This window comes from Fulmarus glacialis, unplaced genomic scaffold, assembly GCF_000690835.1.
Source record: "Fulmarus glacialis isolate BGI_N327 unplaced genomic scaffold, ASM69083v1 scaffold46999, whole genome shotgun sequence".
Taxonomy (NCBI): domain Eukaryota; kingdom Metazoa; phylum Chordata; class Aves; order Procellariiformes; family Procellariidae; genus Fulmarus; species Fulmarus glacialis.
This window is the reverse complement of record NW_009234791.1, coordinates 361-17,092: the sequence shown is the minus strand read 5'-3', so window position 1 is coordinate 17,092 and position 16,732 is coordinate 361. Positions and strand designations below refer to the sequence as shown.

General features: G+C 37.5%; 1 protein-coding gene across 1 annotated transcript; it reads left to right on the top strand.

Moving 5' to 3' along the window:
* Nucleotides 1–1,064: 1,064 nt before the first annotated feature.
* Nucleotides 1,065–16,445, top strand: PDCD4 (programmed cell death 4 (neoplastic transformation inhibitor)). Its single transcript, XM_009585754.1, has 12 exons — nt 1,065–1,215; nt 2,401–2,496; nt 5,856–6,155; nt 6,699–6,793; nt 8,556–8,669; nt 8,952–9,173; nt 9,446–9,543; nt 11,064–11,178; nt 11,987–12,094; nt 13,158–13,268; nt 14,239–14,378; nt 15,712–16,445. The coding sequence occupies exons 2-12, from the start codon at nt 2,457–2,459 to the stop codon at nt 15,770–15,772; spliced, it is 1,404 nt and encodes a 467-aa protein (XP_009584049.1). The 5' UTR covers nt 1,065–1,215; nt 2,401–2,456; the 3' UTR covers nt 15,773–16,445.
* The last annotated feature ends 287 nt before the right edge of the window (nt 16,446–16,732 follow it).

Genomic DNA, 16,732 nt, shown 5'->3' with positions numbered 1-16,732 from the left:
GCCGTGCGAGCGTGTGGCGGCGGGGCCCTGCGCCGGCCGTGCTCCCACCGGCCCTCAGCCCTCCGACACGCCTTTTCTTAAGGCCGGGGTTGCTCCGCCGTTGACTTCCTCCAGCGGCACGGGTTTTGTGGGGGTAGCTGAACCTTACCTGGTTATTCTTGCGTGTGGCTGCAGAACGACAGCTGGCGTTTGCAGGTCTCCAGAGCCTTGGTGATGGGGAGCCTTTGCTTAAAGTTAGAAGAGAAAAATCGTGTAAGCTGTGTGGAAGTTCCTCAGGGATGTTTTGCATAGACGTAAGGTCTTGAGAAGTTTTGGAAGCTTTCTTCTGCAGTGTGTGTTGTTCCTAAACATTAGTTTGCCACTACTTACCTGCTGGGGTAGAATTGCCTATTTAGATAAAGTACAGGCAGTGGTGGTGAGTACAGAGAGCCGAGCATATTTTATTGGTGGTTTTCAGTGACTTAGGAAATACCCTCATCTGCTGAACTGATTTAAAAGTACTATTCATATCACTGATTAATCTTAAGATCTCTCACAGCATTCTTGTTTTGCAAATGCTTCAATTTACTTCTGTCCATTTTGTTCCCATATTATCTCTTCTAACATAAAATTTTGGGGTTATTTATTCTGATGTTTTTAATGCAGGTTTTCAAATTGTGTTCTGTGGTTGATTGGTAGTACTGTGTGGTATAACTGCAAAATTTTTTTGATACAGTGATAAATACCATCATCTTGAAGCTCTAGCAGACCTGTTGGCTTGAGTTAATGAGAGGGTGCATTGCTAAATTGAGAGTGTATCTCCTGATCAGTATGGCAACATGAATTGTAAAGCTCAGTTATTCCATCATCCTCGTTACAAACAAAGCAGGGTGCTGAATCTCAAAAAGACAGCATGTGAAGGTTGTGTTGTTATTTATTACAAAGCCATAGGTGGAGAATTTCAACTAGGGTCCTACATGGAAAAAGTATTTCTCCACTTGATTACTCCACTAGGACTTGATTACGAACCATGAAAGTCCTGATTGTTACTTAATACAGGTTTTGTCCTTTGTCTTCTTTTTCAAAGCGGTGGACGACTGATGGAACATTCCGCTAGGAAGAATAAAACTGTTCTTACAAGGTAGTTTGCTTAGATTAGACTGAGATCCATACAAAAAAATCTCTCAACCAACAGTGACTGGGAACACTTGAGAACTTCCTGAATGATTGATTGAGGTAACTCAGAAAAAATGTTTATCTAAAAAATGGTGTGGGGCAGGGAGGACTTACTAACAAAGCTGTTAACTGTTTGGGTTGACATGAGGAAATGCAAGATCGTGACAGCTTGATACTGTGCCCTAGACCAGAGTTTTTTTATTGCCAACGGTCTGTGATGAATCATTTGCAGTTAATAAGTCTGTGGTAGGCAAGTGGGCATAAGAGGGGAAAACAAGGAAAGAGGAAAAGGGGAAGGGAGTGCTGTCGTTTGGTGTCACAATCTTGCCACTCAACGGTAAGCTGTTTTCAGGGTAGCAAAGGATGAGAAAGTGGTAAAAAGAGCCACTGAATTCTTACAGGGCAGGCACAAATACCAGTAAATATTCACAGGACTAGAAAGTGATTTGTGAAAATCTTGCAGGTGAAAAAGTGTATCGAGAATTCTGGAGCTGCTTAATTTTTTGTGTACATGAAGGAAAGATGGATGATGCCATCTCTTTCACAGTGACATGGAGTGGTTTGTAGGATCGCAGCTGCTAGGAAGAGGGAGAAGGAGAGAGTAACAGAAGAAGAGAATTGTTCAACTTTATCCCGTGCAGATTGAATGGTGGTTGTAAGGAGTGTTTGAAGGGTGGAGAAGCACAGAGGAGAAAGCTTGACAGCTGTATGTACACATACAGTAAAACATAAAGACTATGTCATTGAGGGGAGGAACAAAAAAATAGGTTGTCTTCTAAGGGCTGGTCTGAACTTGATAAATTGGTACCATTTTATCAGTATAGTTCACCTGAAGAACATTTCTCTTGTGGATCCAATTATAACACTGGTATTGTATGCTCATATAGATAACCACTTCACGGAATAGGACAGTCTAAGTTGATAGAGGTGGCTTTTATCAACTAAAAAAAGCTGCATACATGGGGCTTTTACCCTTAAAATAACGGCTTTTATCCTGGTGCCTCCTTTATAAGCAACAGAACTGACAACTGCTAAGACATCAAGGCTTAGATAGATGTGTTTGAGGGTGGTGCTGTCTCACTGTTTACCTTCCCAGGAACTTTTCAGTGATTACTGATAGTTAATTATAACTTAAAAAACCCTATTTTTGTGTTGTATTTTGTGAGTGAAGCCTTTGCAGCTTTTTACTTCTTTAAGATTTGGTCTAGTGCTTTTCTTCCCCTAAGCTTCTCTGTTTCTTTTTAGGCCTTGGAGGGAAAACGTTAAGACTTTACATTTCCAGTCAGTTCTGTTAAGCAACCATGGAAATAGAAAAGGAGCACATTTATGTTACGCCAACAGGTAAGTAATATATTCAGTATTTTTTTACTTAAAATTGCTTAGCTGACCTGAAGTGTTCTCTATAAAAAAAATTGTATTGTTAATTTTTTAACAGTACTGTTTAAAAAAAAAAAAAACCAAACTTCCAAAAATTTACAGAATAGTTCTTTCAAGTATCTATCATAGTATCCTGCTTGATTACGTTTATTTTGAAATTTGTTAGAATCATAAAGTTAACATTTCTTTGACTTACTAAATAATAGTGATTCCAGACTCCTTACCACCTGATTTCCAGCAGTGCTGGTGTGAAGAAAAGAATAAGTTCAAAAGTAAAATGTGTAGGTGCATTTGAGAGGTACAAATTCTGGTTAGCTTAAAATTAGAGGAAACAAATGATGAAAGGCTTGACTGGAAGTGGGCTGGCATGGGAAAACTTTACTGAGTATGTGTTAGAGACTGCCCTGAAATTGACTGTTTTGTCCATATCACAAACATGTTTTATGATGCTTAGTCAAGTTAACACAGTTTCATGTTGTTTTCTGTGTCTTTCAAAGGTTGAGGTGATCTGCACTGACCTTTTTATACCAAAGAGTTTTTGTAGGTTTTAAATGTTTTTCAGAAAAAAACGTATATATGTTAAAATGGTATGTAATGCACTTGAAGTGGCAACATGCTCCATATGACCTCTTACTTTAAACCAGAACTAGTTTAATGTAGAAGATACATTGCTTCTCAGCATTTTAGAATTGTATTTGGATAATAGGTGGGAAACTGCTAAGTATCTAAATTGACCTGATTTGGTCAAATGAAATTTGTGTGTAGGTAAGTACTTTCTGAATGCTTTGTTAATTAAGGTGGCACCATAAAAGCACAGATTTTAAGTGTGCCTTCTAGGCTTAATAGCAGGATAATAAGATCAATTTGGATAACTTTTTCATATATAGTAAGCAAAGTCTTGAAGTTTATAGAACACTCTTATTGCTTATATATCTGTATGTATATGTTATATGATGTAAAAATGAGAAGCTGAAAGGAGGATGTGCATCATTTTATATGTACTTTTTATAAAGCTATTTTATTTTAGAAAATTATTGAAAACTAGTATATCTGTTTAATCTATTTTTTCAGCCTAACTAGGTAACTAATAGTGGAGGGCCAGTTGGTCATAGTATTACGGAGAAAGAGGTTGCAGCTGGAAGTGACAGTGTTACATAAAAAATAGTTTAGTAATGCAGTGAGAAATATTTAGTCTTACGGGTTGGATGTTTCCTGTGGAGGATTTCCTTTAGTCTCGAACCTGAGATCAGGATTGTGTAAGGAGGTTGGACTGTAGCCTCCCCTTTTATCCTTAGTCGTCAGATTCAGGACTGACTTGTGTTAATTAATTTTTGGCCATTTTCTTTGAAAACTGAGAAAGAAATAATTGGTCATTGAAGAGCGTAGTTCCTGGACAGCCGGATTGCAGGTCTAAACTGGAGAAATTCATGGGAGAGTGGGCATGAAGAAGAATTTAAATTCGGTTATCTTGAGATGAGCTGGTTGTGCTGATGGGGTCTCCCTGGGGAATGTGAGGAAGGAAACCTGTTCTGTTTGGTTTCTCTTTTTTTCCCCTCTGCTAGCTTTATGCAAATCTCTCATTGTTTTATTAAAATATTAGACAAACTGAGAAAGCGTCTTGTGGGAATCTTTTCCTGGACGTGATGCATGCTTTTCTTTTTTAGCTTGCAAGCACAAAAGGAATGCTTTTGTAGGAGTAATGAGTGGAAAGATGAAGCTTAGATTGGAATGGCTGCATTATTTTTCAGCTATAGCATTCACATCTGTGAACGCTAGTATCTAAATGTTATTTCTTTGATCAGGAAGGAGGCAGTTGCATCAAACTTTCTTCATTTTGTAGTGTAGTGTCCTCTTTGATATGGGTAAATACTTTGAGGTTGGAAGTGTTTTATTAGCACACTTAGTTTTCAAAACAATTTTTCATGAACCTGTTTTGAATTTAAAAATATAGTTCTGAAGTATTGCCAAATGAACGTTACTAATTAGAATGTATTGGAATAGTGAAGTAATACATTCATCTAAGTTCAAATACAAATTTAAAATACTCTTCATATTCTGGGTTTATGGCAGTGAACTTCTCCGTAAAGCAGGCTTGGCACAGCTGGAAAAGCAGCTTCTTTTGTGTGCCTCATCATTGTACTTCTAGGGTTGGGGCTATAGGTTGTATCTTTGAGACTTTACTGAATCCTCAAGAAAAGAAGGGCTGTGTAACAGACAGCTGAGGCTCTGCTCTTCCCTCTGTCTGTGCTTCTTCCAATTTGCAGGGACTCCCGGGGTACTAACTGGAATGTAAATAGTTCCCCAGATGCTTTTTTTAATCTTGATGGGTTAAGAAGGGGAAGCAGAAATGATAAAGGTTTTTGCTCTTAATGCTCTCTTTTAGCTCAGGTGGGGCACATCCTAACTCTGTAAAATAAAAGACTTTAGATCCAAATTTTAAATGTGCCTTAACTTCCCAGAAGAGTGAAGTTATTGCACTTCTCCATGCTCAGACGTTTACAGAACCTTAAGTTGTGAGAGGGTTTTTTGTTGGGTATGAAACAAAGCTAATTACCTATTGTATATGATTGTGCTGGGGAATAAACCATGGCCATTTTAGAAACAGTCTTGACAGAAGCCACAGTGAGGGGCAGTCCATAGAGAAGAAGAGAGATCATGCTCTTTCAAAAGACTGACTTTATTCTATCAGTCTTCGTTACCGAAATCCCCAGCCTTTGTATTAAATGGCTTTTCCGCCCCCCCTATAACTTTAAAAACAAAAACTAAGAGTGATGTAGTTTTTGTATTCTTGTAAGTCTGAATCATTCGTTTTCCAGTTGGTGAGCTGTTTCAAATTTCTTGAATGAGGGAAATGTTGGTTGATGATTTAGGAAATTAATTTCACTTTGACTAGTCTGTTAATATTAGTTAGTTTTTACAGAATTTACTGTATTGGCAGTTTTGTTTGTTTCTAAATCAAGAGATGAGTGGGTGGAGTGAGAACTAGGCACTTAGATCTTATGCACTGAGGAGTTCTGATAGTTTTTGTTTAACAAGGGTGGGGTTTTCTGTGGTTTACCTGTTTATAAATGGTTTATTCATTTGCTTTCCAACTCTTGACATATGCTCTGTTTAGATTGTGGATAGTTTGTGCAGGGGAATAAGGAACTCCTTATTACTGTGATGTGTAGACATATTCTAAAGCCAACATCATTTGCCTTAACACTGTTGGAAATAAGAGTTCTATTTAATGTTGTAATCCTTTTTAAATGCAATGTGTTTTGGTATTTTAACATAAAACTGTTTAAAACTATGACAGATTTTTTTGCTGTCTCCTTTTTAAGAACTTGAGAATCTAAGTGATGCTCCATTTTCCGGTGATGAAGAAAATGGTGGGTCTGAAGAACGAAAGACTGAAATAAATGGAAATTGGATTCCTGCAACTTCAATTACTGAAGCCAAAATAAATGCTAAAGCAAAGAGACGGTTGAGGAAAAATTCTTCTAGAGATTCTGGGAGAGGAGACTCTGTTAGTGAAAATGGAGAGACACTGAAGATTGGAGTAGTTGTACCAACGAGCCCAAAGGGGAAACTCCTGGACAGGCGATCCCGGTCTGGAAAGGGAAGGGGTCTACCAAAGAAAGGTTGGTGTAGCTTAGTGAAGAGAGTAGCATGATAAAGACTCTGTCCAAAACATAGTAATTTTTTTTCACTGGGAATCATTTTCATAAGCCACAGTCTCTGTGCAGGCATTTGGTTCTTTGTGTTAGATAGTAGGTGGCATTCTTATCAGAAAATTTTATATGTGTATCATCAATTAACTTCTGTCTTTAAGGTAAGTACATTTTCTTAGCAAATTTAATACACAAATTGAACTGTTGGTGGTTCACAGGACTGTTATTAGTGCAAACTTAAAGCACGGTTATATTTGAAAGTACAGTTTCAACCTTCAGTAATTCTTGTGCAGTTTCATACTGCTTCTAGTATCTTATTGGAAAGTGATGAAGAGACTGGTTGCTGAAGTGGGAACATGCCATACAAACACACCCTTTTCAGCATATGTCATTAGAGTCAGGAGGTGGGCACAAGCAGTGATACATCACTCTTAAGTGGAAGAATGTTGGTCTGAACTCAGAAGTATTCTTTGTAAACTGGCGGTCCTTGCTTACTGTCCCATATTTTACCAGGTGGAGCAGGTGGTAAAGGAGTTTGGGGAACACCAGGTCAAGTGTATGATGTGGAAGAAGTAGATATTAAGGATCCCAATTATGATGATGACCAGGTAGGCAAATAATTTCTTTGCAGTGTTGGTTTTTATTTCCTTTATTGATTTCAATTGCTGTGATGCTTATATTAATGAAAGTTTGACCTTGTGAGTTATGTGAATGTCAGCCTGGCTGTACTGAATGCTCATTTTTATGTTCAAGAATGGATTTTTGGCTAGTTAAAGACAACTGGTGTAGAAGTGTCGCAGTGTAATACTCATGGATCTTAACCCATGAGCTTGCTTTCTGTGCCTGACTAGGCAGCACCCTTTTCCCAGGTGTGTTCTTTTGCTGCTGGTTCTCATGGAGGTGAATGTTGCAATGCTGCTCTATATTGCAAACAGGCACCATGTTAAAAATGCAACACAGACTTTCTCAAGTCGGGGGTTTAGTCTGGGACAGTATCCTTTATGGATTTTTCTCTTCCCTGGATTCCCAACCCTCCCAATGTCTTGCATCTACTTGGTATAAACGCTTCAAGCTAGTGCAAACTTGATAGCCTGGATATTTTGTTTGCTTGTATTTATTTAGGACATGTTGTGGAAGATTTTACTTTACAGCCATATTATCGGGGGAAGTAAAGCTCATTGGGCAAAGGGTGCTTTATAACATTAAATTACTGAGGAAGGGAAACACTGATTGCAAACACAGATTATAAAGTCTCTGAGATCAATACAACTGTGAAACCATAAGTAAATTCTGTATAATATAAGCAGAGCGATGGTGGTGCCCTTTGAGCAGAGGCTGTTTGTTGTAGCCATAGCTGCTGAGAGGATGGTATGTGGGAATATCAGAACCTTCTTCCAGTATCAATTTTTCCCCTGCAATTCAACACTTTACATTAGCAGAGATAGCTATTAAAGATGAAGCTGACGAGTGCATAAAAACAAGTTTAATGAAGAATGAATATTCCATGGAACTTGTGTATGCTTAACTTTTCTAAGGTTGTAAATGGAGACTGATGTGATGGAAGGATAGGCTTTTGGACTTCTGCTATACTTGATCATGGAAAGCTTCTTTCCAATAAGCATTAGTTGGAAAAGTTCATTGTTCAGATTCCTGTGATCTGTAGTATTGCTCTGAATGTTACTTCTGTAGTCTGTGAGAAGTAGGAAGCTGAATTACGATGGGGAGATCTGGTTGTGCTGGAACTCTGCAGGACCAGGTTATACAGGAGGCAGTTGCTGTGTGATTCTTTTTTTCCCCTCAGGGAATGTCTTCGCTCACAAATATTCTGAAAATGCCTTTTCTCTGATTTGTACATGCTATCGCCTGTTTGGTCACGCAGTCACTAAGGAAGAGGGAAAACAGGCAGGCTTGCTGTCAGGGACTGGAGTACCACTTGCAGGGAAAGGTGCTGAAAGTTAAATCTTGTGCTGTGGCACAGCTGACTGCTAGGCTGGGACAGGAGTTTCTGTCGCTTTCCCTTCAGTACATAGTACATAAATACTTGATCTCTGTGTTCATGCAGAGATGTGTCAGCAGAATCCTAGGAACAGAGTTTGGAGTGTTTACTTTCGTTTAACAGTAAATTCAGCCTTTCAGCTGAATTCAGCTAACAGTAAATTCAGAATATAAGCAGCATGACATTTAGCCAGCATTGTCCACACTTTAACAGTAGAGACATAATCTGATGTCTTGTGGCAGAATACTGACTACCAAGACTAAAGCATTAAGGATTTAGAAGATATATTTTGATGCTGTTAGCACTGCATAAGATGTAAGAAGAGACAGTACTGTTTATAAAAGGGTATATGCTTTTGTTGTATTTTGAAATAGGAGAACTGCGTCTATGAAACAGTAGTTTTACCTCTGGATGAAAGAGCATTTGAAAAAACTTTAACACCAATCATACAGGAGTATTTTGAACATGGAGATACTAATGAAGTTTCGGTATGTTGCATGCCTTTTTACTTCTTTATTTTAGCGAGCAAACCTGTAGCATACAAGGGAATCCAACTGCTAGATATAAATGAGTGTATAGAGATGTTGGCAAGAAATGTGCAATAAGAATACCTAAGCAGTTCTATTCATTACATGAGCAGAAGCATATATGTAAATATGTAAATATAAGCATACAAATATTTATGTATTTGTAATATAGTTATAGAATATATATTTATATAATAAGAATTATGAGATCTTAATCTGTTTTGTTTTTCAAATCCTATTTAGGAGATGCTGAAGGATTTAAACCTTGGTGAAATGAAATACAGTGTGCCAGTGCTGGCTGTTTCCTTGGCATTAGAGGGGAAGGCTAGTCACAGGGAAATGACATCTAAGCTTATCTCTGACCTTTGCGGGACAGTAGTAAGCAAAACTGATGTGGAAAAATCATTTGATAGACTGCTTAAAGAACTACCTGAATTGGTGTTGGATTCTCCTAGGGCACCACAGGTACATTTGTAAAGTTTTATGCTAGTAGTCAAAAGCTTTTTCGTTTAAATTGTGGCTAAAATTGATGAAGTAAACTGAAATAGACTCTGTATTTTGAAAAGTATCTATGGATTGTCTTTCTGTCTGTAATCCCCTACCAATTTCCCAGGCTGTATTTTTACTTTGAGATGGTTCATTTAAATAAAATCTAAAAACCAAGCATGTTATAATTGTCTACTTAGAACTACTTTGAAATTCAACATTTAATTAAAAATGCTTCTGTTTTGTTGCAGTTGGTGGGCCAGTTTATTGCTAGAGCTGTTGGAGATGGCATTCTAAGCAGTACCTACATAGATAGCTACAAAGGCACTGTGGATTGCGTCCAAGCTCGGTAACTTTCTTGCTTTCTATATAGCTACAGTTTTCTATTCCGAATACCAAAGATGATGGTCAGGAATTTAGGACTTCAGGATAAATCATGTGGTTCTCTATCACTTCTTATTTTTTGATTTAAAATGATAAAAAAGAAACCCAAAAAGTCTGGCAACGACAACAACAAAACCCAGAATGACTCAGGTCAGAGGAGAAATACAGAAAGTGCCTGAAAAATGTATGAATACATTTGAGTTCAGTTTGTCAGGTTTCTTGTCCAGCTTATGTTAGGGTGAAAAAAAATGAGCTGAAAGAAGAAGTGATTATAGAAGGTTTTGTCTTTAGAAAAAGCTTTAATGTGATTAAAGAGTAAATATAGCATCAGGACAGCTGCTGTAAATATGCTGTGAAATACACAGGGGATTAACTGTTTTGCCTTATAAAGGTTTGAAGCTCGTGCAGTGCTTTCCCAGACTTTCTCTGTAATGCTTTATTCATCAAGAAGTATGCTTGTTTTCCATGTCAGGGTGAGAAGTTTGAAGGAGCAATCTCTGACAAAGAGGGACATTTTAATAAGTAGTCATGTTTTATTATTTTTCCCCCATGAGTCAGTGTTTCAGGCTTGATATGGAGGTGCTGAACTCTTTTAGCTTCTAAAAGTACCATTTGTAATGATTATAGTTGGATATTTCTAGAAGGAAGGCAAATGCTTAGCTGCCTAACTTGAGGGTTCAAATTGTAAAAATTGTCTGTCAGTTATAAATATGTCTCCTGTGATTTGAAGAATTGTAGCCTGCATACTGCACACCTGGGATGCTTTGCTGCCTTTGCTGTTTCTTGGCCAGTCTTATCTGCTTGTTAAGTCTTGGTCAATAGAGTTATTGTTACTGGCTAGCCCCCAGTATAAAGACTGGGATAACTGTTCCTTCTTTAGCTGGATGGTGCTTAACTGGATCTGACACTTCTCTTTTTTTCCACCTTACTTCCTTTTTCATTCTTTTCTCAACAAACTGGCAAGCTTCCCTAGTGTACGCCATCTTTTTGCAGCTACATATTTGCCTTCTGAAGTGCTGTTTTGGCTTAAATTCTCAAGGTTTCATTATTCTTTAGACCCAAACAGGAAATAATATTTCAGCAGAAAAGCTGTTCTTCAGTGTGGAAGCAACTCAGGCCTCTTTTGTTTGAGATACACATGCCAAGCTGCATTCTTGGAGGAGCCTGGATACAATCCATCTCTGCAGAAGAAAATATTAAGTTCAATCTTGTGAGGATGTTCCAGGTTCTGCATTGATGATACAGATCTGCTACCATCACAGGATTATTACCTGTCCTAAGCATGCTATAACCAAAAATGTAAAGGTGGCAGAAAGAGAACATGGGGAGCTTGCTTGCTGGCTTCTTGATCCAGAGTTGTTAACCCTGACCTCTTCCCAGGGATCCGGTTGCTTTGCCCAAAGAGGAATGGCAGTGGGGGAAGTTACGGATGCCTTTTAATGAAGTTCTATAATAACTTTTTAAAACACTAACTTTGCTTTCTAGTGCTGCGCTGGACCGAGCTACCGTGTTGCTGAGTATGACAAAGGGTGGAAAGCGTATAGACAATGTGTGGGGGTCAGGAGGTGGCCAGCAGTCTGTGAAACACCTTGTTAAAGAGGTAACGGACTTCTCTCTGGAGTTTAATGTTTGTCTAAGCTTGTTTGGGATGGACTGAAGAGATACACATATCTTGTAGCAAAATGATGTCTTGAGCGTTGGTTTTGGGTTTTTTTATATAATTTATTTATACAAAGTAGTTTTTAAAAACTGATATAGGTAACTTTGTTGATTTTGTAGCATTTGTCAGCGGTGGGAACATGCTAGTACAATACTCTGTATTGCAAGTATACATTTATTTTTGCTTTAAGCAACACTTTTAAGCACTTGGGTTTTTAAGAGGTTACATTATAAAATGGTGAAGTAATTAGAAGAGCCAAAATGAAACTGGCTGAACTAGATAAACTATTATTTTTTGGCATCACTGATTAAAAGCACAGTAATAACTGAAAAGAGAGAGGAAGAAATAGGAATGTTTAGAAATCCATGCTATGAAGTAGGCAGGTTTAAAGGAAAAGGTCACGTTACAATTTCTAGGTTGTGAGTGTATCAGATGATAGGAGGAGGAGTTCAGGGAAGAAGATAAACTTAATCATACCCATATTAACCTTTTATGGCGATATGCAGCTTATAAAGCAATGTTTTTGGTGCTTGTGTGTCTGTATTAACACCATGGATAGGTATTTGGCTTACACTGTGTTTGAGGTTGCTGATAATGTCTCAATTTAATTACACTTATAAAAACACTACCAGCAAGTTTCAGGAATTAGCTTGCTGCTGGGTTGATTGTAGATTATCAAAAAGTTGACAGCTTTTAAATTTTATATCTAACTAGTGTTGGGCTTTTTGTTTATTTTAAAATTCAATAGATTGATATGTTGCTGAAAGAGTATTTGCTTTCCGGAGATGTACTGGAAGCTGAACGTTGCCTTCAGGAACTGGAAGTACCCCATTTTCACCATGAACTTGTATATGAAGTAAGGAGAAATCAGAGTCCCTTTAATAATTGTCAGTAATAGCAACAGGTTTGGTTTTGTTTTGATGTGGGCATGCAAATAATATAACTGGAATCTGAAGCTCAGGTTGCAAGTTCTGATGTTATTTGAATAACTAAGTTGTTTCATGTAAAGTTAATGGTTTGTGTGCTCATTTGTGTGCGTGATGTGCAACAAGTAAACTGCTGCTAACTCTGGGAAGATCCAGAATTAATTTTTGTTTGTTGGGTAAATAGCCAAATTCAGATTATTACAGATTCCTGAAAAATAAGAACTCAATTTATTTTCTGCTGAGGAATAGCAGCAAAACCCCACGCTTTGTTTTGGTGTTATTTCCTTTTAGTTTAGATATCTGGGCATTCTAATGGGTGTTACCTGTTTTTGTTAAGTTATAGAGCTTCCTTTTCAGCGTGGAATTGTTCCATCTAGCGCATTTGTAAAAGCTCCGAGATATTTCAAAACCAGACTATATGAGAGAAAGATCCTCTTTGCTGTATCTGGGAGACTGTTCCCATTTGTACTCTTTTTATCTGCCAAACTGGGAAATGATTGTTTACCAATAAAGCTGAACACCCACAATCTACAATTTTCTCGTCAGTAAATTGACTCCTTTTAGAAAATTCCTTCATGATAGAAAAACAGAATCCTTTTAGTTGATGGGGGTTTTGGAGATTTGTAGATTTTAAACTTCTAAGTTCTTCTAAAATCACAGCTCCAAAAAACTGTAATACAAAATTAATTTCACAAAATTAATTGCCATCTGTACTGCAGCAACCGTATGGATATAGTCATGTATCTCTCAAACCAGAGCCAGAAAGGCAACGCTTTTCACTCTGTCTAGTCTTTTCTGGTTTTTCATACCTTTTATCTTTATCCAAATAACTTCTCATCAGTTTTTCTTTTCAAATAATAATGCTATACTGAAATTGTGAGTGCATGTAACAAATGGACTTGTCTCCACAGAAAATGTGTAATAATGCACTCCTCCTCACACCTCGTATGCTTCCACAACATGTACCTGAACCACTTGCATGATTTGTTTTAGGCTGTTGTGATGGTTTTGGAGTCAACTGGAGAAAAGACCTTTAAAATGATACTGGATTTGTTGAAATCTCTCTGGAGGTCTTCTGTCATTACTGTGGACCAAATGAAAAGAGTAAGTGTGGCATTTATAGAATCTTGGGTAAGGTCTTCCAAAATTTGTATAGTTTTTTACCTTCTTTTAAGTACTACTTGTAGTCTGTTGCTGACTGCTACTCTTTTTTAAATTCTCCATGGTCATTCTGTATCCCATACAAATAATCTGTCACTGACGTATGCACAATACTTGTCATGTGCTGGAGGAAGTACAAATGAATTCTGAGCAGTAGTTCTGCTGACAGAATATTTGAATCTTCAGTCAAAGAATTCCAACTGCTTTTATGCAATTAAATGGTTAAAACTAATAATTTAAAATGCTGCAATATAGCTTCATTTTTCTTAAATATAATTTTTCTTTTTATCCGGTAGTTCTTCATAATTGAAGAACAGTAAGAACCCACTTAATTACAAATGTCAATTAGAACAGTATATAGAAGCTAGTATTTTACACAGTTGGAATCATCCATGGCTTTGCTTCTAGGTATGACCGTAGGACAGCTGTTCTGTGTGAGGGCAAACTGGGTACCACACGAAGACTTGTGTCAAAATTTACCCAGCCATACTGCTGGCGGGAAGTGATGAAGTCATTTCTGGTTGTCACCAGTGTTTCCCTTACTGCATAAACTCTTGTGGTGGAGATTGTGGCCACATTTTGTTCATTTACATGGAAGAAAAATTAACTGTCCTTCCTTGTGTTACTATCCATGGGATAGCAGCCAGGCTAACATACACATTCTGTACTGTCTGGATTTCTGGCTTCTAAAGTTAAAAATTCAGCTGTTGTTTTTATGTATATAGGTAGTTATGTCATACCATGGTATTGGCTGGTATTCTGTCTTGCTTTTCCACTGACTTGCAGCTGCTCTGCTTTAGGTTTGTTGAAACTGTCCATAGTATACATGAAACTATATTGAAAAATAAATCCCCTGAGTGCAAAAAGGTATTTTAAAAAAAAGTAATAAAATCATTGAATTTGTACGTTGCAGGGCTATGAACGAGTTTACTGTGAAATCCCAGATATTAACCTGGATGTGCCACACTCCTATTCAGTGCTTGAGCGGTTTGTAGAGGAATGCTTTCAGGCTGGAATAATCTCCAAACCACTGAGAGACCTCTGTCCTTCAAGGTACTTATTTTGTTGTAGATGAGTGAAGGCACTGCTTTTTGTCCCCGTGTAGGTAAAAGAAAGCAGGATCTTATGAGCAAAATATTACAGATTAGAACTGGAAACTATGGAGGATGGAGAAACAGAGGGCTGGACTGGTAAAAAGTTTATTAAGAAGCTGCACTGATGTGAAACATGTTATGTGGAGGCTGGGATAAATACTTGAGGAAAGTAAGCCTCCGGTGAGTCCCAGACAGCACGCTTGTGTGCCCTACAGAGGGTGAAGGCCTGCCTCTCCTCTGTTTTGCTGAGATCAGTGCAGTACTGAGATGGAAGATTCAGGTGTCACAACGATCCATGTACGTGACAGTGGAATACCGTCGGTGACAGTGGGGAAAAAAAACTGAAAAAAAATTTGCTTAAAGAAATGGTTTAAACATACCAAGCGTCATGAATAGACGATACAACCAATTCTAATGTTTATGTCAAAAGGAATAGGACACTTATGTGGAATAAGCCCTACACAGCTGATCCCTTCATATCTGTCTGTCATGTGGTTTGTATAGTGCTTTTGGTTTGTTATCATTTACTTATTTATAGCATAAATAATGCTGTTTGAACTGTAGCTAGTCAGTATTCTGTTCTCTCCTTACTGGTCACAATACAATTAATAAGTTTCATTTCCTGTGGGGAATACATGCAAATTTTAAAATATGATGTTAAAACTATTATTTGCAATTTTATGCATTGGGAATACTATTTATTAAACAGATCTTTTCCAGTTTGGGTGTTTTGTTAGGCTTCTTAAACAATCTTGACAGCTTGCAATAAATTCGGATTTTGAAATGTTGGAGGCTGTTTTTGATAAAGACACTATTTGTGGACTTTACACTTAAAACTGAGTTTGTGTGTATCTTGGTATCAAATGTTTTGCAGATTTGGGTGTGGGAGGGTTGAAAGTCATCACTACCACAAAAGCTTGATTATACTTCAGTTACCATTAATACGCTGAGAGGCATTTTTGACTTATGTACTTCAGTTTGGGGTAGAAAACCCCCAATTCCTAGGCTTTCAAACTAGGATCTTTTGCAAGTGTGAACATTAAAAGGTCAGCAAAGTAGAAAGCACTTGACAATGCAAATTTTGAAAAGCTTCTTGCAATAAACCTAGATGTAAGATTCAGATGGATTTTAAGCAATTTATCAGTGATCAAGAACGTCAGCTAATCTTGCTGAGCTTGCACGCCTTGTATTTGACTCCCAAGACCAAGAGAAGATTCTTCTGAGAGATAGGTAAGAAAAAACAAGCGATGCTACTTTGAATTACTGAAAAGATACTTTCTACTTTCTTACAGGGGCAGAAAACGTTTTGTGAGTGAAGGAGATGGCGGTCGTCTTAAGCTAGAAAGCTACTGAATGTGAGAACCAATTCCTGAAGCCTTAAAAGTTTAAAGGGAAAATAGATAGATATCTATATATATACAAACATGCACTTGCTTTTTGGGTGTGTGTATGTATATATGTATACACATATATAATATACCAAAATTTTAAGAGTTGCTTAGCACAGTTCATATTTTTTTAAAAGCACATGTTTTGGGTACAAATCATTTTTTTAAATAGTTTTATAAATTTCAGAAAGAAAACTTCTTTCTTTGGGCATATAGGAGAACAACTGGCCACTCTGCTGTGGTGGTGCCTTCAAATAAGCTATCTTTTTAAGTGCCATATGTTTATGACCTAATCATTCCATGTTTGCATTGATGTCTGACTGCCGCTCTTTCTTTCAAGGACAGTGTTGTCGTCATAAAATCACTGGTTTATACAAAGCTTTATAGAAGGGTCAAGTTAAGCTGCTGTGATCCCATTTCCATTGCTGCTGAAGAAATACTGTGCTTTGGGAGGAAAAATAGCTGTTTCTTTGTTTTAAAGAGCCCAAGAAAATGGAGTTGGGTCATAAGATTAATTCATCTGTTCCAGGGGAGAACACTGGTTGGTTTTTGCCCCCATGTACCAATTTGTCTTTTTTTTTTTTCTATGTAACTGGAAAAGTGAAAAGTTCTGGTAAAGCATATTAAAAATATTTTTTTGTGAAGCTCTCCTTTCTGCCTCTTTTTTTAAAAAAACAGAACAAATTTAACTGTGTTCAGATCTCTGAAGTGTGTGCAATTAAGCTGTACATCTAACACTGCCCTTTTATATTACAATATGCAGAAGAGCATTGAGTAATTAAACTCATGGTGAGTATTTACCAAATGTGTTTTTGAAAACTAGTGACTTGTGTAGGAGTGTCCAGGCTGGCCCCGAGATCGTTTGAACGTGCCTACAGAGTGCAGCTTTGCCAAGCCCTTTCCCAAGAATAAGATGGCTCTAGGG

What these genes read in the sequence shown, in the direction of transcription:
- PDCD4 (XM_009585754.1), top strand. Translation starts at nt 2,457, where the DNA reads ATGGAAATAGAAAAGGAGCACATTTATGTTACGCCAACAG. An exon ending in CCAATTATGATGATGACCAG is followed by an intron (nt 6,794 to 8,555) that starts GTAGGCAAATAA and finishes ATTTTGAAATAG; the next exon opens with GAGAACTGCGTCTATGAAAC. An exon ending in GAGATACTAATGAAGTTTCG is followed by an intron (nt 8,670 to 8,951) that starts GTATGTTGCATG and finishes AATCCTATTTAG; the next exon opens with GAGATGCTGAAGGATTTAAA.